Source organism: Ranitomeya imitator, chromosome 3, assembly GCF_032444005.1.
Source record: "Ranitomeya imitator isolate aRanImi1 chromosome 3, aRanImi1.pri, whole genome shotgun sequence".
Lineage (NCBI taxonomy): Eukaryota > Metazoa > Chordata > Amphibia > Anura > Dendrobatidae > Ranitomeya > Ranitomeya imitator.
Genome location: NC_091284.1, coordinates 605,582,638 through 605,597,839, shown reverse-complemented (window position 1 = coordinate 605,597,839; position 15,202 = coordinate 605,582,638). Strand labels below are relative to the sequence as shown.

Sequence of the window (15,202 nt, the reverse complement as noted above, 5' to 3'; positions counted from 1 at the left end):
AGGGATCTATGAGGATACGGGGTGGCAGTACACGCCGTACTCATAGTCCGTATTGTGGGACTACAGGTGTGACTGTTCACCCTGTATCCCTCCGGAAAACCTGAAAAGAAAATGACGTACATTGAGGTAGATAAGGGTCTAATGAAAGACCCGTGTCCACCTCCTACTGACACTAAGCTAAACTGAATATCCTACTTCCTGTCGGTAGGGTGTATACTGCAGAGGAGGAGCTAACTTTTTTATTTGCATAGTGTCAGCCTCCTAGTGGCAGCAGCATACACCCATGGTTCCTGTGTCCCCCAATGAAAGGCGATAGAGAAATAACATTTCCCACATGTCTACGTTACATCAGCACAATTTTGGAAACTATTTTTTTTTTTGTTAGGACGTTATAAGGGTTAAAAGTTGCCCAGCGATTTCTCATTTTTACAACAAAATTTGCAAAACCATATTTTTTTAGGGACCACTTCACATTTGAAGTGACTGAGGGGTCTATATGGCAGAAAATGACCCAAAATGACACCATTCTAAAAACTGCACCCCTCAAGGTGCTCAAAACCACATTCAAGAAGTTTATTGACCCTTCAGGTGCTTCACAGGAATTTTTGGAAGGTGAAAGGAAAAAATAAACATTTACTTTTCTTTTGCAAAAATTTTCCTTTAGACCTAATTATTATTTTTTTTACTTTCGCAAGGGTAACAGGAGAAAATGGACCATACATGTTGTTGTGCAATTTCTCCTGAGCATGCCGAAACCCAACAAGCGGAGGAAAGCAACTGTTTGGGCGCACGGCAGAGCTTGGTAGGGAAGTTCATTTGACTTTTGGAATACAAAATTTGCTGGAATAATTAGAGGATGCCAGGTCGCGTTTGGAGAGCCCCTGATGTGCCTAGACAGTGGAAACCCCCATAAGTGACACCATTTTGGAAACTTATCTAGATGTGTATTGAGCACCTTGAACCCCTAGATGCTTCACAGAAGTTTATAACGTTAAGCCGTGAAAATAAAATCTTTTTTAGCTACAGATTTTGTATTATTATCACAAGGAGAAAATGGACCTGAATTTGTTGTGCAATTTCTCCCAAGTTCACCGATTCCCCATATGTGGTGGAAAACTACTTTTGAGGCACAGTGCAAAGCTCAGAAGGGAAGAAGCGCCATATTAGGCTATGTGCACACGTTCAGGATTTCTCGCAGAAAATTCCTGACAAAAAACGGACATTTTTTGCAAGAAATCCGCAAGAAAACCGCATGCGTTTTTGCTGCGATTTTGCCGCGTTTTTTTCCGGACACTTCCCAATGCATTTTGTAGTGGGAAATCCGCAAAAAAACCCGCAAAATTAATGAACATGCTGCGGTTTTTACCGCGATGTGTTTTTTTTTCGCGGGAAAAAACGCATCATGTGCACAAAACATGCAGAATTCATTCTAAATGATGGGATGCTTATTGTATGCGTTTTTTTGCGGTTTTATAGCGTTTTTATCAGGAAAAACCGTGAAAAAAACCCGCGAAAAAAATGCAACGTGTGCACACAGCCTTACAGTGCAGATTTTGCTGGACTGGTTTGAGGGTTTTCCCCTGACGAAGCTACTGCATGCAGCGACACGTGTTGGGCCAGGCAGACACAGTTGTCTCCTATTGCGGTACATATCCCTTTCTAACATGTGAATTCACTGATATTTTCTTCCAGGCACTTTTCCATATATATATGACATTTGTCCTATGAGCAGGCTATTTTCTGCATAGGACAATTTGTTATGTAGCTGTATTTAACATCCAGGATCACTGTCATTGTCTAATAATATTATACATTTATTATTACTATATAAACTTTTTTTTTATTATTCAATGACCTTGATCAATCAATATTTCATTGCAGCCACACACACTATCATGTCATCATTAGGGTTGAGCGACTTTTACTTTTATAGGATCGGGTCGGGTTTCACGAAACCTTTTTCAAAAGTCGGGTCGAGTGAAATCGGCCGATCCTATAAAAAAGTCGGGGTCGGGGTCGGCCGAAACTCGAAACCCAATGCAGTTTATTGGGTTTCCAATGGTTCCCAGGGTCTGAAGGAGAGGAAACTCTCCTTCAGGCCCTGCGATCCATATTTAAGTGTAAAATAAAGAATTAAAATAAAAAATATCGCTATACTCACCCTCGGACGCGCCCTGGTACTAACCGGGAACCTTCCTTCCTTCGAATCAGCGCTTGCAGGACCTTGCGATGACGTCGCGGCTTGTGATTGGTCGCGCGACCGCCCATGTGACCGCTCGCTCGTCACCGCAAGGTCCTGCAAGCGCTGATTCGAAGGAAGAAAGGCTGCCGGTTAGTACCAGGGCGCGTCAGAGGGTAAGTATAGCAATATTTTTTATTTTAATTCTTTATTTTACACTTAAATATGGATTCCGATACCGATTTCCGATATTGCAAACATATCAGAACTCGGGATCGGAATTCCGATACCAGATTCAGAAGATCGCCGACTTCATGGCCGACCCCACACAGGGGTCGGGTAGGGTTTCATGAAACCCGACTTTGCCAAAAGTCGGCGACTTCTGAAAATGGCCGACCCGTTTCGCTCAACCCTAGTCATCATTATTGTGTTTTTTCTTTAAAAACGGTCCACTTTTTTAGGTGCTTGCAGTGCCAATCTTGTCTCGTCACTTTGGATTTATTTTAGCATTTTCTACGTTCCACATTTGTCTTAGTGACTTGACGTATTTGGCACTCTCCTATTTAATATTCTGCCATTCAAATTTACATATTTATTTTTACCGCAATCTTTCATTGTAATGATGTTTTGCCTAATTGCCTAAACCTTTGATCTTCTCCAATTATCGTGCGGTACTTTCTTCATTGTGTCTGCCTATGTTCATTCTATTAGTCATCTTGTTTTGGTTGTTTGTTTTTAAATGTTTTTAACATAATCTTAGCACTTACATTTTCTAATAAAGCTGTTATTTTAATTATTTTGGTTTGTGTGCACTTTACTTGGCGCCTTCTTTCTTCTCCTTTTCTCACTTGTTTGAGGGTGCCCTGAGGTACCAGAACAGCAGAACCCCCCATGAGTGACCCCATTTTACCAATTAAACCTCAATTAATTCATCAAGGGGTGCAGTGATTATATTGACACCACAGGTGTGTCACAGATTTTTATACCATTGGGAAAGTGGAGGAAAAAAACTATTTTAATTTTTACCACCAAGATTGTGTGTTAGCCCCAAGTTTCACATTTTTACACCGGGAAATGGGTAGAAATGACAGAAAAAATAGTCCCACAATTTCTGCTGAATGTAGAAATACCCCATATGTGGCTGTACAGTAGTACTTTGCCATACGGAGAGACTCGGGAGGGACAGAGCGCTATTTTCCTCCTGGAGTGCAGATTTTCCTAGACTAGTTTGGGGATTCCATATAGAGCCCCTAAGTGCTAGAAAAGCAGAATCCCCCCTCGAGTGACCCCATTTTGGAAATGATAACCTTTTGGGAATTTATCTACAGATGTAGTGAAGATTTTTACTCCATGGGTGTTTTCCAGAAACAGGCAGCAGTGGATATTGACGAGTGAAAATTGCAAACTGCCGCTGTAGTGACCAGTACATTGTAGTGACCAGTACGTAGTGACAAGTACAATATGCCCAGCTCCTGCTTCTGGAGACATACACCTGTAAACTAAGAGGGCATGTGGGCGCTAAATGTTGTTTAGGCACACTGGGACTCAGAAGGGGGGGCATCTGAATTTGCTGAATTTGTTTTAGGGGGGTGAGGAGCCAGTCAGCTTTTCCAGAGCGTTTGTGCTACCAGTAACGTGGAACCCCCTATATTTCCGTTAACAGACGACAGATCTGAATGGGGACTTGCATTTTTTGTGGATTGAGTTGAAGCTTTTAATGGGAACATTTTACATAACGTTTGGGATCACAGGTATCCGGCGCTCTACGCTGAGCACTTACTTTGGGGTTTCCATCTAAATCTCTGAGTGACGTGACAGATGAATCCATTCACTATGAGACAGCAGATTTACTCTGGACTCCGTCTGGCCTCTGTTCAGCGGTGTCCTTTTCAGAAGCACACAAAATTGTGGCCGACTGCACATTTACGCAATCGTAAAAAGACGAACATTGACGGATCACAGGTCAGACAGCGTCCACAGTGCCTCCATCTGCCTCATTATGGGGAATCTTCCACCGAGGTTCTGTCTGAATCATGTATTTCAGAGATTTACACGGAAACCCCAGTGTAAGAGTTCAGCGCAGAGCACAGGATAAATGTGCGCCAAGCCTTACTGCGATCTTAGGGAGGCTGAATGAAAAAAAAAACATATCATGTGACGAATTGGTTTTATTTATGTTTTACACTATTCCTTGTGCGGTATAAGTGATTAGGCGACTATTCTTCAGGTCGGTGAAATTACAGCAATACCAGATTTAGATCGGGTTTTTATGTTTGACAGCTGTCACACACTAAAAAACGCTTTTTATTGCGAAAACTAGTTTTTGCATCACCAAATTTTGAGAGCTATAATTCTTCCAAATTTTGGCCCACAGAGTCATGTCAGGTCTTGTTTTTTGCGGGACGAGCTGACATTTTTTATTGGTACCATTTGTGGGCACATGACTTTTTGATCGCTTTCTATTCTGATGTTTGGGAGAAAAAAAAAATGAACAAAAGACGGCATTTCAGGAATTGCTTTTTTTTTTTTTAAATACCATTCCATATTTTGTAAAATTGGCAAGACCGCTTTATTCTTCAAGTCAGTACGATTACAGTGATACCTCATTTATATCTTTTTTTATTTTTTGGAGCTTTCACATAGTAAAAACTATTTTATAGAAAAAAATCATTATTTTGCATCACTTTATTCTGAGAGCTATAACTTTTTTATTTTTCTGCTGATGGAGCTGTATGGCGGCTTGTTTTTTGCGGGACAAGATGGTGTTTTCATCGGCATCATTTTTATTTATATCCATCTTTTTTATCACGATTTATTGCACTTTTTGTTCAGCGGTATGATAAAGCATTGTTTTTTGCCTTGTTTATTTTTTTTTTACAGTGTTCTCCAAAGGGGTTAACTAGTGTGACAGTAGAGTGGGTTGTTATGGACACGCCGATACCAAATATGTGTACTTTTATATTTTTTTTATTTACATAAATAAATGTATTTATTGGAAAATATATATTTTTTCTTTATTCGGGGATTTTTTTTCCCACTATATTATATATCATATTTTTATTACATTCTCCCAGGATGGGACATTACTGTAAGGTGTGCAGAGTATCAGATCAGGATCTAACAGGCAGAGAAAGAGGCATGCAATCTCAGCAGGCGCTCACAAGCCACCTTTCCTGCAGGACCCAGAAGGACTTTGCAGCCATCTTGGTGCCGGAGGTCTGCACAGAGACCATCAGGACAACGCGATCGCATTGCGTTGTCCTGATGGATGCGTGCAGGGAGCCTCCTCCCTGCGCGAAGCCCCTTTATATTGTGGCATCATAGGGATTAAATGCCCACGATCGGTGCTAGCACCGATCATGGGTGTTGCTGCAGGGTGTCAGCTGTCACATACAGCTGACACCTGCACCCGATCGCCGCTGCGCTCAGCGTGAGGCCGCGTGATCGCTGCGCCGTACTAGTACTGCTGTTTGCGGGAACACACTTCACGAAGAGCAGTACTAGTACGATGCATGTCGGGAAGGGGTTAAAACATAAATTAACTGCAGTTTATCACATCTTTGGGAAGCGGAGTTCAAATTTCCTTGCCATACCCAGGCTTGAATACTGCCACACCTGTTCTCAATCAAGAAATCACTTAAATAAGACCTGTCTGACAAAGTGAAGTAGACCAAAAGAGCCTCAAAAGGTAAACATCATGCCGCGATCCAAAGAAATTCTGCACCAAATGAGAAACAAAGTAATTGAGCTCTATCAGTCTGGAAAACTTTAAATAGCCATTTCCCAAACTTTGGGACACCAGCGAACCACAGTTAGAGCCATTATCCACAAATAGCAAAAACATGAAACAGTGGTGAACCTTTTCCAGGAGTGGTCGACTAGCAAAAATTACCCCAAGAGCACAGCGACGATTCATCAAAGAAGTCACAAAACTTAGACCCCACAACAACATCCAAGGAACTGCAGGCCTCACTTGCCTCAGTTAAAGTCAGTGTTCATGACTCCACCATAACAAAGAGACGGGGCAAAAATGGCCTGAATGGCAGAGCTCCAACACGAAAACCACTGCTGAGCAATAAGAACATAAAAACATCCTGATGATCCCCAAGACTTTTGGGAGAATACGCCGTGAACGGACAGACAAAAAGATTACTGCTGCTAACGGTGGCCCAATCTGTTATTAGGTTTAGGGGGCAATCACTTTTTCAAACAGGGCCCTGTAGATTTGGATTTCCTTTCCCCTTAATAATAAAGACTTTCATTTAAAAACTGCATTTTGTGCTTGTGTTGTTTTTGTCTAATATATAAATTTGTTTGGTGATCTGGAACATTTAAATATGACAAACATGCAAAAGAATAGAAAATCAGGAAGGGGGCAAACATACACAACTGTATTTGTCGTTATTACAGGGTATGATAAGGACAGTTTTGCATATACTGGAAAGGTGTACATATTACTGGGACAGGTCACAGGAAAAATACCGGATTGTTGGATAATATCACAGTAAAAAAAACACAGCAAACGGTGGATTCATAGTTTGGAGTGTATTGAGTTCATTAAGGGTACCCCCTTGTAACCGTTCTGTGTGTGCTATTGCCCATGACAACTATCATGGGTGAGCAAGCGGAAAAAGCAACTGCTGATGGGAGACTTGATAGCATGAATACCCTGCAAGAACAAATATTCTTGGCAATGGACTGGTATGAACAAAGAAAGAAATGAGCAGAATTGAGCTTACCTATGATGTTCTTGCAGGGGTTTTCCTGAGTTATGGGCACCCTACAAGCAGGGCACTGGCTGTTATTTTTCAACCATAGTTCAATGCAGATGGAACAGAAGACATGATAGTTGGCACAAATGACGGGCTCTCGTACCTGCAATCAAGAAACAGGGAGATATTATTATATACAGTATACCGTATAAAGTACATATAGTGTATCTGAGGGAGTGCACAAGGGTCATGTCAGACGTGATCCAATTATAGAGCCGGACAGCAGTAAGGTATGACATGACCCGCGGCCCCATCAGCCTGTATACGGCAGCAGGCACATGCTCTCATAAAAGATGGGAAACGTTACCATGTGCTTTGTTTTCAGATAAGAGGATCGGTTACTATAACAGTACACAGGGATATGACTATCAGCCAATATATCCTGAACACTAATTAATATACCTGATCTTTTGGGTATAAATTAGGGAACTGTACAATACAAAAAAAACCTGGTAAAAAATAAATGGTAAGTTCACACTAGCAGCGTTTTTTCAGCATTTTTTTCTGCAGCAAAACCTGACCTCTTTGCAGGTAAGAAGCAGGCTTTCCTTTGGTTTTTCTTGTGTTTTTTTTTTTATGTGGTTTTTGCATGCTAGATTTGTCTCTTGCGCATGCTAATAATAGTTTAGTGTTGAAAAAAAGACCTATTCTACAGAATCAGGATTTGGCACAAAACAATGCAGCAAAACCTGATACCTGTGTTTTTTCACCACCCATTCATTTCAATGGGTGAAAAAACGCTGAAAGAAGTGGCCCGCTCCACTGTGCAAAAAACCATGCAAACCACAAAATCCTTATGACAAAAAAAATGTGGATGAGAGTGCAATTAGTCTCCTACCCACTGTGGGAAAATATTCACAAGGATTGTGTATCTGCAAAAAATTATATCTGTGGACTCTCAGTGCTGATCTTACCCTTGGCAATGCCCAATAGCAAATCCGCAAGAAATTCCACATCGGATTTTTTCTGTCGGGTCTGGACATTCCCTAAGGGCGTAGTATTTGAATGGAGTATTGTATGCGAGTTTGCAGTGCGCACGGAAAACCGCTTCTAATACTCTTTTACACACACACCAGAAAAAGAGCCAACATGTCAATTTTTGAGGCGTTTTTGCTTGGAAAAAAAAAGCCTCAAATTTTGCCACTGAATCTAAAATCTGAAAAATAAAAACATAACTCTGTACACAAACAAAAATATAAAAACTGAACAAAACATATTTTTTTATTTTTCATGTTTACATTTTTTTTTTTAAATCAACATAAACTCTGCGTCAACGCACTCAAAGGTAACCAGCAGAAATACATATGAAATGAGAGCAAAAGAAAATTGTATAAATGTAGAAAAGCTGACACAGTTTTGGAATATTTTAATTTTTTATTTTTTAAAAAAGCTAGATAACACGTTGCCCCGTAGACCACAGTGGGTACAGAGAGCCTGTGCGTGACTCCGGGACGTCTGAGCGAAGCATTTATTTACGAAGCATCAGAACATTGCACAATTACCTGCTCACCCCACCAAAAAGTTATCACCTAAGGGCTCGTAAACATAGCCGTATATTAGGACCAATGGTATCCTATGGGTCAGTGCACATGTCCGACTTTTTCCTCAGAGCCGATCTGGAAGATGGGGGGGGGGGGGGAAATCACAGTGTTACAGAACCCCCCAGCACCAAGAATGTTATGCAGTATATGTATGTATAATAGTTTCCATGTGAAATGCATCAGTCCACAGGCTGCGCTCCTGGACAAGATATTCTCTTTCTGACCTCCCCCCACCTTTGTAATTCCCACAGTAAATAGCGGCAGGCTCCGGCCCCCTTGGCTATTGTAATGTATGTCTAGCCAGCTGTTTTCCTATTGGCCTGTCCTTTGTATCTGTGTTATATATTCTGTGTGCTGTAAATAAAGGGTGTTCTTTTAGACTGGAAATGCGTGGGGTAGCAGTCAGCTTTTATATGCTCTCACGTAACCAAGGAATTCCAGCCAGCGTCCTTCATTCAGAATCCAGCAAAAGCAGAGTGGACCTCCTGAAACATGGGGTGGTACTGAAAGAGGTACCCCAGCTTGTTAGACCCCGTTACACACAGTATGCCCGAGTCTGATCAGATATTCGGATGTCACTCGTCCATGCAAAGTAATGAGTCTGTGGAAACCGTTGGACTGCTCTGGGACGACATCTAAGTGCAGGCTGATTTCCACAATCTGAGAGAATCAAATAAATTATGCAAAACTCACTCCGATCATAGTTTGTTTGCATAACTGACCAGATGCTCTCCCTAAAGACAACCCCTTTAACCTGGCCTAGGCCAAAAGCGTGCTGTGCTGGTGTATGTTGTTACACAACAGCTTCTTCCCCATTAGCTGTGAGGCGAGGTCCACACTGCATCGGGCCCTTATCCCACAGAATGTCCTGATATAAACCGGAACGTTGCAATATGTGACTAATCATGGTTTTCGGTCTCTGTCCGGCACGCCGTTTGTGTAACTGTGTGGGGACAAATAGTACAATGAGCATTCCCAGCCAGAGGGCCACCAAACACAATAACATTGTTTTATTACAGGGGGTGATTATGGTGGACACATGCCTCGGCATCCATCAGGCCTGCACACCCTCTTAGGGGCGGCCCGCGCGCGCTCTCTCTCTCTTGGGGCAGCCCGCACACTCTCTCTCTTGGGGCGGCCCGGGAGCGCTCTCTCTTTTTGGGGCAGCCCGCACTCTCTCTCTCTCTTGGGGCGGCCCACGCGCTCTCTCTCTTTGGGGCAGCCTGCGCGCTCTCTCTCTCGGGGCAGCCCGCGCTCTCTCTCTTGGGGCAGCCCGCGCTCTCTCTCTCTCTCTTGGGGCGGCCCACGTGCACGCTCTCTCTCTTGGGGCGGCTCGTGCTCTCTCTCTTAGGGCGGCCCGCACACACTCTCTCTCTCTTGGGGCAGCCCGCGCTCTCTCTCTTGGGGCAGCCCGCACACTCTCTCTCTCTCTTGGGGCGGCCCACGTGCAGGCTCTCTCTCTCGGGGCAGCTCGTGCTCTCTCTCTTAGGGCGGCCCGCACACACTCTCTCTCTCTCGGGGCAGCCCGCGCTCTCTCTCTTGGGGCAGCCCGCACACTCTCTCTCTCTCTTGGGGCGGCCCACGTGCACGCTCTCTCTCTTGGGGCGGCTCGTGCTCTCTTTCTTAGGGCGGCCCGCACACACTCTCTCTCTCTTGGGGCGCCCCGCGCGCTCTCTCTTGGGGCGGCCCGCACGCGCTCTCTCTCTCTTGGGGCGGCCTGCCTGCGCTCTCTCTCTCGGGGCGGCCCACGCGTTCTCTCTCTCGGAGCGGCCCGCGCGCTCTCTCTCTTGGGGCAGCCCGCATTCTCTCTCTCTCTCTTGGGGCGGTCCGTGCTCTCTCTTGGGGCAGCCAGCGTGCTCTCTCTCTCGGGGAGGCCCGCGCGCGCGCTCTCTCTTGGGGCGGCCAGCGCGCTCTCTCTCTCGGGGCGGCCTGCCTGCGCTCTCTCTCTCTCTTGGGGCGGCCCACACTCTCTCTCTTGGGGCGGCCCACGCTCTCTCTCTTGGGGAGGCCCACGCTCTCTCTCTTGGGGCGGCCCACGCGTTCTCTCTCTTGGGGCGGCCCACGCTCTCTCTCTCTTGGGGAGGCCCACGCTCTCTCTCTCTTGGGGAGGCCCACGCTCTCTCTCTCTTGGGGAGGCCCACGCTCTCTCTCTTGGAGCGGCCCACGCGTTCTCTCTCTTGGGGGCGGCCCACGCGCTCTCTCTCTTTGGGGCAGCCTGCGCGCTCTCTCTCTCGGGGCAGCCTGCGCTCTCTCTCTTGGGGCAGCCCGCACACTCTCTCTCTCTCTTGGGGCGGCCCACGTGCACGCTCTCTCGGGGCGGCTCGTGCTCTCTCTCTTAGGGCGGCTCGCACACTCTCTCTCTCTTGGGGCAGCCCGCGCTCTCTCTCTCTTGGGGCAGCCCGCACACTCTCTCTCTCTCTTGGGGCGGCCCACGTGCACGCTCTCTCTCTTGGGGCTGCTCGTGCTCTCTCTCTTAGGGCGGCCCGCACACACTCTCTCTCTCTCGGGGCAGCCCGCGCTCTCTCTCTTGGGGCAGCCCGCACACTCTCTCTCTCTCTTGGGGCGGCCCACGTGCACGCTCTCTCTCTTGGGGCGGCTCGTGCTCTCTTTCTTAGGGTGGCCCGCACACACTCTCTCTCTCTTGGGGCGCCCCGCGCGCTCTCTCTTGGGGCGGCCCGCACGCGCTCTCTCTCTCTTGGGGCGGCCTGCCTGCGCTCTCTCTCTCGGGGCGGCCCACGCGTTCTCTCTCTCGGAGCGGCCCGCGCGCTCTCTCTCTTGGGGCAGCCCGCATTCTCTCCCTCTCTTGGGGCGGCCTACGCTCTCTCTCTTGGTGCAGCCCGCACACTCTCTCTCTCTCTTGGGGCGGCCCGCATGCGCTCTCTCTCTCTTGGGGCGGTCCATGCTCTCTCTTGGGGCGGCGCGCGCGCTCTCTCTCTTGGGGCAGCCAGCGCGCGCTCTCTCTCGGGGCGGCTTGCCTGCGCTCTCTCTCTTTGGGGCAGCCTGCACTCTCTCTTGGGGAGGCCCGCGCGCGCGCGCTCTCTTGGGGCGGCCAGCGCGCTCTCTCTCTCGGGGCGGCCTGCCTGTGCTCTCTCTCTCTTGGGGCGGCCCACACTCTCTCTCTTGGGGCGGCCCACGCCCTCTCTCTCTTGGGGAGGCCCACACTCTCTCTTGGAGCGGCCCACGCGTTCTCTCTCTTGGGGAGGCCCACGCTCTCTCTCTCTTGGGGAGGCCCACGCTCTCTCTTGGGGCGGCCCACACTCTCTCTCTTGGGGCGGCCCACGCGTTCTCTCTCTTGGGGCAGCCCACGCGTTCTCTCTCTTGGGGCGGCCCACATGCTCTCTCTCTCTTGGGGCGGCTCACACTCTCTCTCTTGGGGCGGCCTACGCGTTCTCTCTCTTGGGGCGGCCCACGCGTTCTCTCTCTTGGGGCGGCCCACGCGTTCTCTCTCTTGGGGAGGCCCACACTCTCTCTTGGAGCGGCCCACGCGTTCTCTCTCTTGGGGAGGCCCACACTCTCTCTTGGAGCGGCCCACGCGTTCTCTCTCTTGGGGCGGCCCACATGCTCTCTCTCTCTTGGGGCGGCTCACACTCTCTCTCTTGGGGCGGCCAGCGCGCTCTCTCTTGGGGCGGCCTACGCGTTCTCTCTCTTGGGGCGGCCCACGCGTTCTCTCTCTTGGGGCGGCCCACGCCCTCTCTCTCTTGGGGAGGCCCACACTCTCTCTTGGAGCAGCCCACGCGTTCTCTCTCTTGGGGAGGCCCACGCTCTCTCTTGGAGCGGCCCACACTCTCTCTCTTGGGGCGGCAGACACTCTCTCTCTTGGGGCGGCCCACGCGTTCTCTCTCTTGGGGCGGCCCACATGCTCTCTCTCTCTTGGGGCGGCTCACACTCTCTCTCTTGGGGCGGCCTACGCGTTCTCTCTCTTGGGGAGGCCCACGCTCTCTCTCTCTTGGGGAGGCCCACACTCTCTCTCTTGGAGCGGCCCACGCGTTCTCTCTCTTGGGGGCGGCCCACGCGCTCTCTCTCTTGGGGCGGCTCGTGCTCTCTTTCTTAGGGTGGCCCGCACACACTCTCTCTCTCTTGGGGCGCCCCGCGCGCTCTCTCTTGGGGCGGCCCGCACGCGCTCTCTCTCTCTTGGGGCGGCCTGCCTGCGCTCTCTCTCTCGGGGCGGCCCACGCGTTCTCTCTCTCGGAGCGGCCCGCGCGCTCTCTCTCTTGGGGCAGCCCGCATTCTCTCTCTCTCTTGGGGCGGCCTACGCTCTCTCTCTTGGTGCAGCCCGCACACTCTCTCTCTCTCTTGGGGCGGCCCGCATGCGCTCTCTCTCTCTTGGGGCGGTCCATGCTCTCTCTTGGGGCGGCGCGCGCGCTCTCTCTCTTGGGGCAGCCAGCGCGCTCTCTCTCTCGGGGCGGCTTGCCTGCGCTCTCTCTCTTTGGGGCAGCCTGCACTCTCTCTTGGGGAGGCCCGCGCGCGCGCGCGCTCTCTCTTGGGGCGGCCAGCGCGCTCTCTCTCTCGGGGCGGCCTGCCTGTGCTCTCTCTCTCTTGGGGCGGCCCACACTCTCTCTCTTGGGGCGGCCCACGCCCTCTCTCTCTTGGGGAGGCCCACACTCTCTCTTGGAGCGGCCCACGCGTTCTCTCTCTTGGGGAGGCCCACGCTCTCTCTCTCTTGGGGAGGCCCACGCTCTCTCTTGGAGCGGCCCACACTCTCTCTCTTGGGGCGGCCCACACTCTCTCTCTTGGGGCGGCCCACGCGTTCTCTCTCTTGGGGCAGCCCACGCGTTCTCTCTCTTGGGGCGGCCCACATGCTCTCTCTCTCTTGGGGCGGCTCACACTCTCTCTCTTGGGGCGGCCTACGCGTTCTCTCTCTTGGGGCGGCCCACGCGTTCTCTCTCTTGGGGCGGCCCACGCGTTCTCTCTCTTGGGGAGGCCCACACTCTCTCTTGGAGCGGCCCACGCGTTCTCTCTCTTGGGGAGGCCCACACTCTCTCTTGGAGCGGCCCACGCGTTCTCTCTCTTGGGGAGGCCCACACTCTCTCTTGGAGCGGCCCACGCGTTCTCTCTCTTGGGGAGGCCCACACTCTCTCTTGGAGCGGCCCACGCGTTCTCTCTCTTGGGGAGGCCCACATGCTCTCTCTCTCTTGGGGCGGCTCACACTCTCTCTCTTGGGGCGGCCAGCGCGCTCTCTCTTGGGGCGGCCTACGCGTTCTCTCTCTTGGGGCGGCCCACGCGTTCTCTCTCTTGGGGCGGCCCACGCCCTCTCTCTCTTGGGGAGGCCCACACTCTCTCTTGGAGCGGCCCACGCGTTCTCTCTCTTGGGGAGGCCCACGCTCTCTCTTGGAGCGGCCCACACTCTCTCTCTTGGGGCGGCCGACACTCTCTCTCTTGGGGCGGCCCACGCGTTCTCTCTCTTGGGGCGGCCCACATGCTCTCTCTCTCTTGGGGCGGCTCACACTCTCTCTCTTGGGGCGGCCTACGCGTTCTCTCTCTTGGGGCGGCCCACGCGTTCTCTCTCTTGGGGCGGCCCCTGAGCGCACATGTCAGACCCACTGCAGAATTTAAAAAATACACAGGAACAAAACTCTCATATGTGAAGTGTGACACTGGCAGATGGAGCAGGCGACCACATTCACTGAGGGCTCATCGTGGCTCTGGGGAAATGCTCACACACTCACCCTGCACACTGCCTGTGTCCTCAGCTATGAGCAACACCTGACAACTCTGGGAATAGCAGAGCCAGGCGCCTGTGGTCAGAAGCATCACTCATGCCCCATGGACGTGCACAGACATGGACACTGCTCTGTACAGAGACCATAAGTCAGTGCCGGCTCGGTGTTCTTACCTTGCCCAGGCAGATGTGGCAGGTAATGGGCAGAGTTAGTGCCAGCGTTACGTTGTGTGCCATCCTGCTCCGTGCCCGCTCCTTCTCACTCCAGAATAGATCACTTTCTCTTCCTACACAAAGCGCAGCTACGAGCGGCGGCAGAGGCCAAACTTGTCCAGGCGGGAGAACGCGCGCTGCTTGGCGCCCTGCTTCCTTCTCCGCGGGCTTCCTCCTCCTCTCTCACCTATAGATGGAGGCTGCGTGCAGCGGTCACCGGCTCTACCGGCTGCCGTTCTGTCTGGGAGCCGGCACTGTCTGACTGCACCTGTGTTCTGTCATGTCTGTTATTACTCCCGTCATTGTGGTACATTCACACAGGGAATCCTCTGCGGATTACAGTGATGTCGCCCTGTATGGTGTTGTATGTCACATTCCCTTAGCACATGTACACTAGTAACTGTTATTTGTGTCATAACAAAAAGGGGTATTCTGGATAGAGAAGGCTAGCTGGTCATACTCCAGTGTTAATGAGGGGCTTCAGACGGGGGTGGGATTCAAATTTTTAACAGGTTCTGTGGTTCTACACCCCTCTTTTCCTCAAACATACAAGTAGGGGCGCAATGTTGGGTGTCGAGTTCCCGCCGCTACACAGGGGGAATCTCGAACCATGTCCGCTGCAGTCTCCCATCCTCCAGCCGCAGTGGAGCCTGCTCAGCAGAGACGTTGGTCCCAGTGTCTGGCTCAAGCTGATACTGTGCACTTGGTTACTGCTGCCTTTCCAGGCTCAGCCTTTGTAACCAGCATTTATCAGCGGCGAGCAGACGTCTCTGGGACTAAGTCCTGCTTTTCCTCTACTGAGCATGCCCACGGGACGACCTCTCATTGGAGCTTGGGG

At 50.3% G+C, this 15,202-nt stretch overlaps 1 protein-coding gene across 1 annotated transcript in view; it reads right to left on the bottom strand.

Annotated features, from left to right (window-relative positions):
• The window catches only part of OBI1 (ORC ubiquitin ligase 1), a 63,918-nt gene extending 49,257 nt beyond the window's left edge, over window positions 1-14,661 (bottom strand). Inside the window, exons 1-2 of the mRNA XM_069758068.1 lie at window positions 14,326-14,661; window positions 6,919-7,054 (exon numbers count right to left, since the gene is read on the bottom strand). Of these exons, the coding sequence (XP_069614169.1) occupies window positions 6,919-7,054; window positions 14,326-14,388 (199 nt within the window). The 5' untranslated portion in view covers window positions 14,389-14,661. The remainder of the gene's footprint in view (window positions 1-6,918; window positions 7,055-14,325) is intronic.
• Window positions 14,662-15,202: the final 541 nt, after the last annotated feature.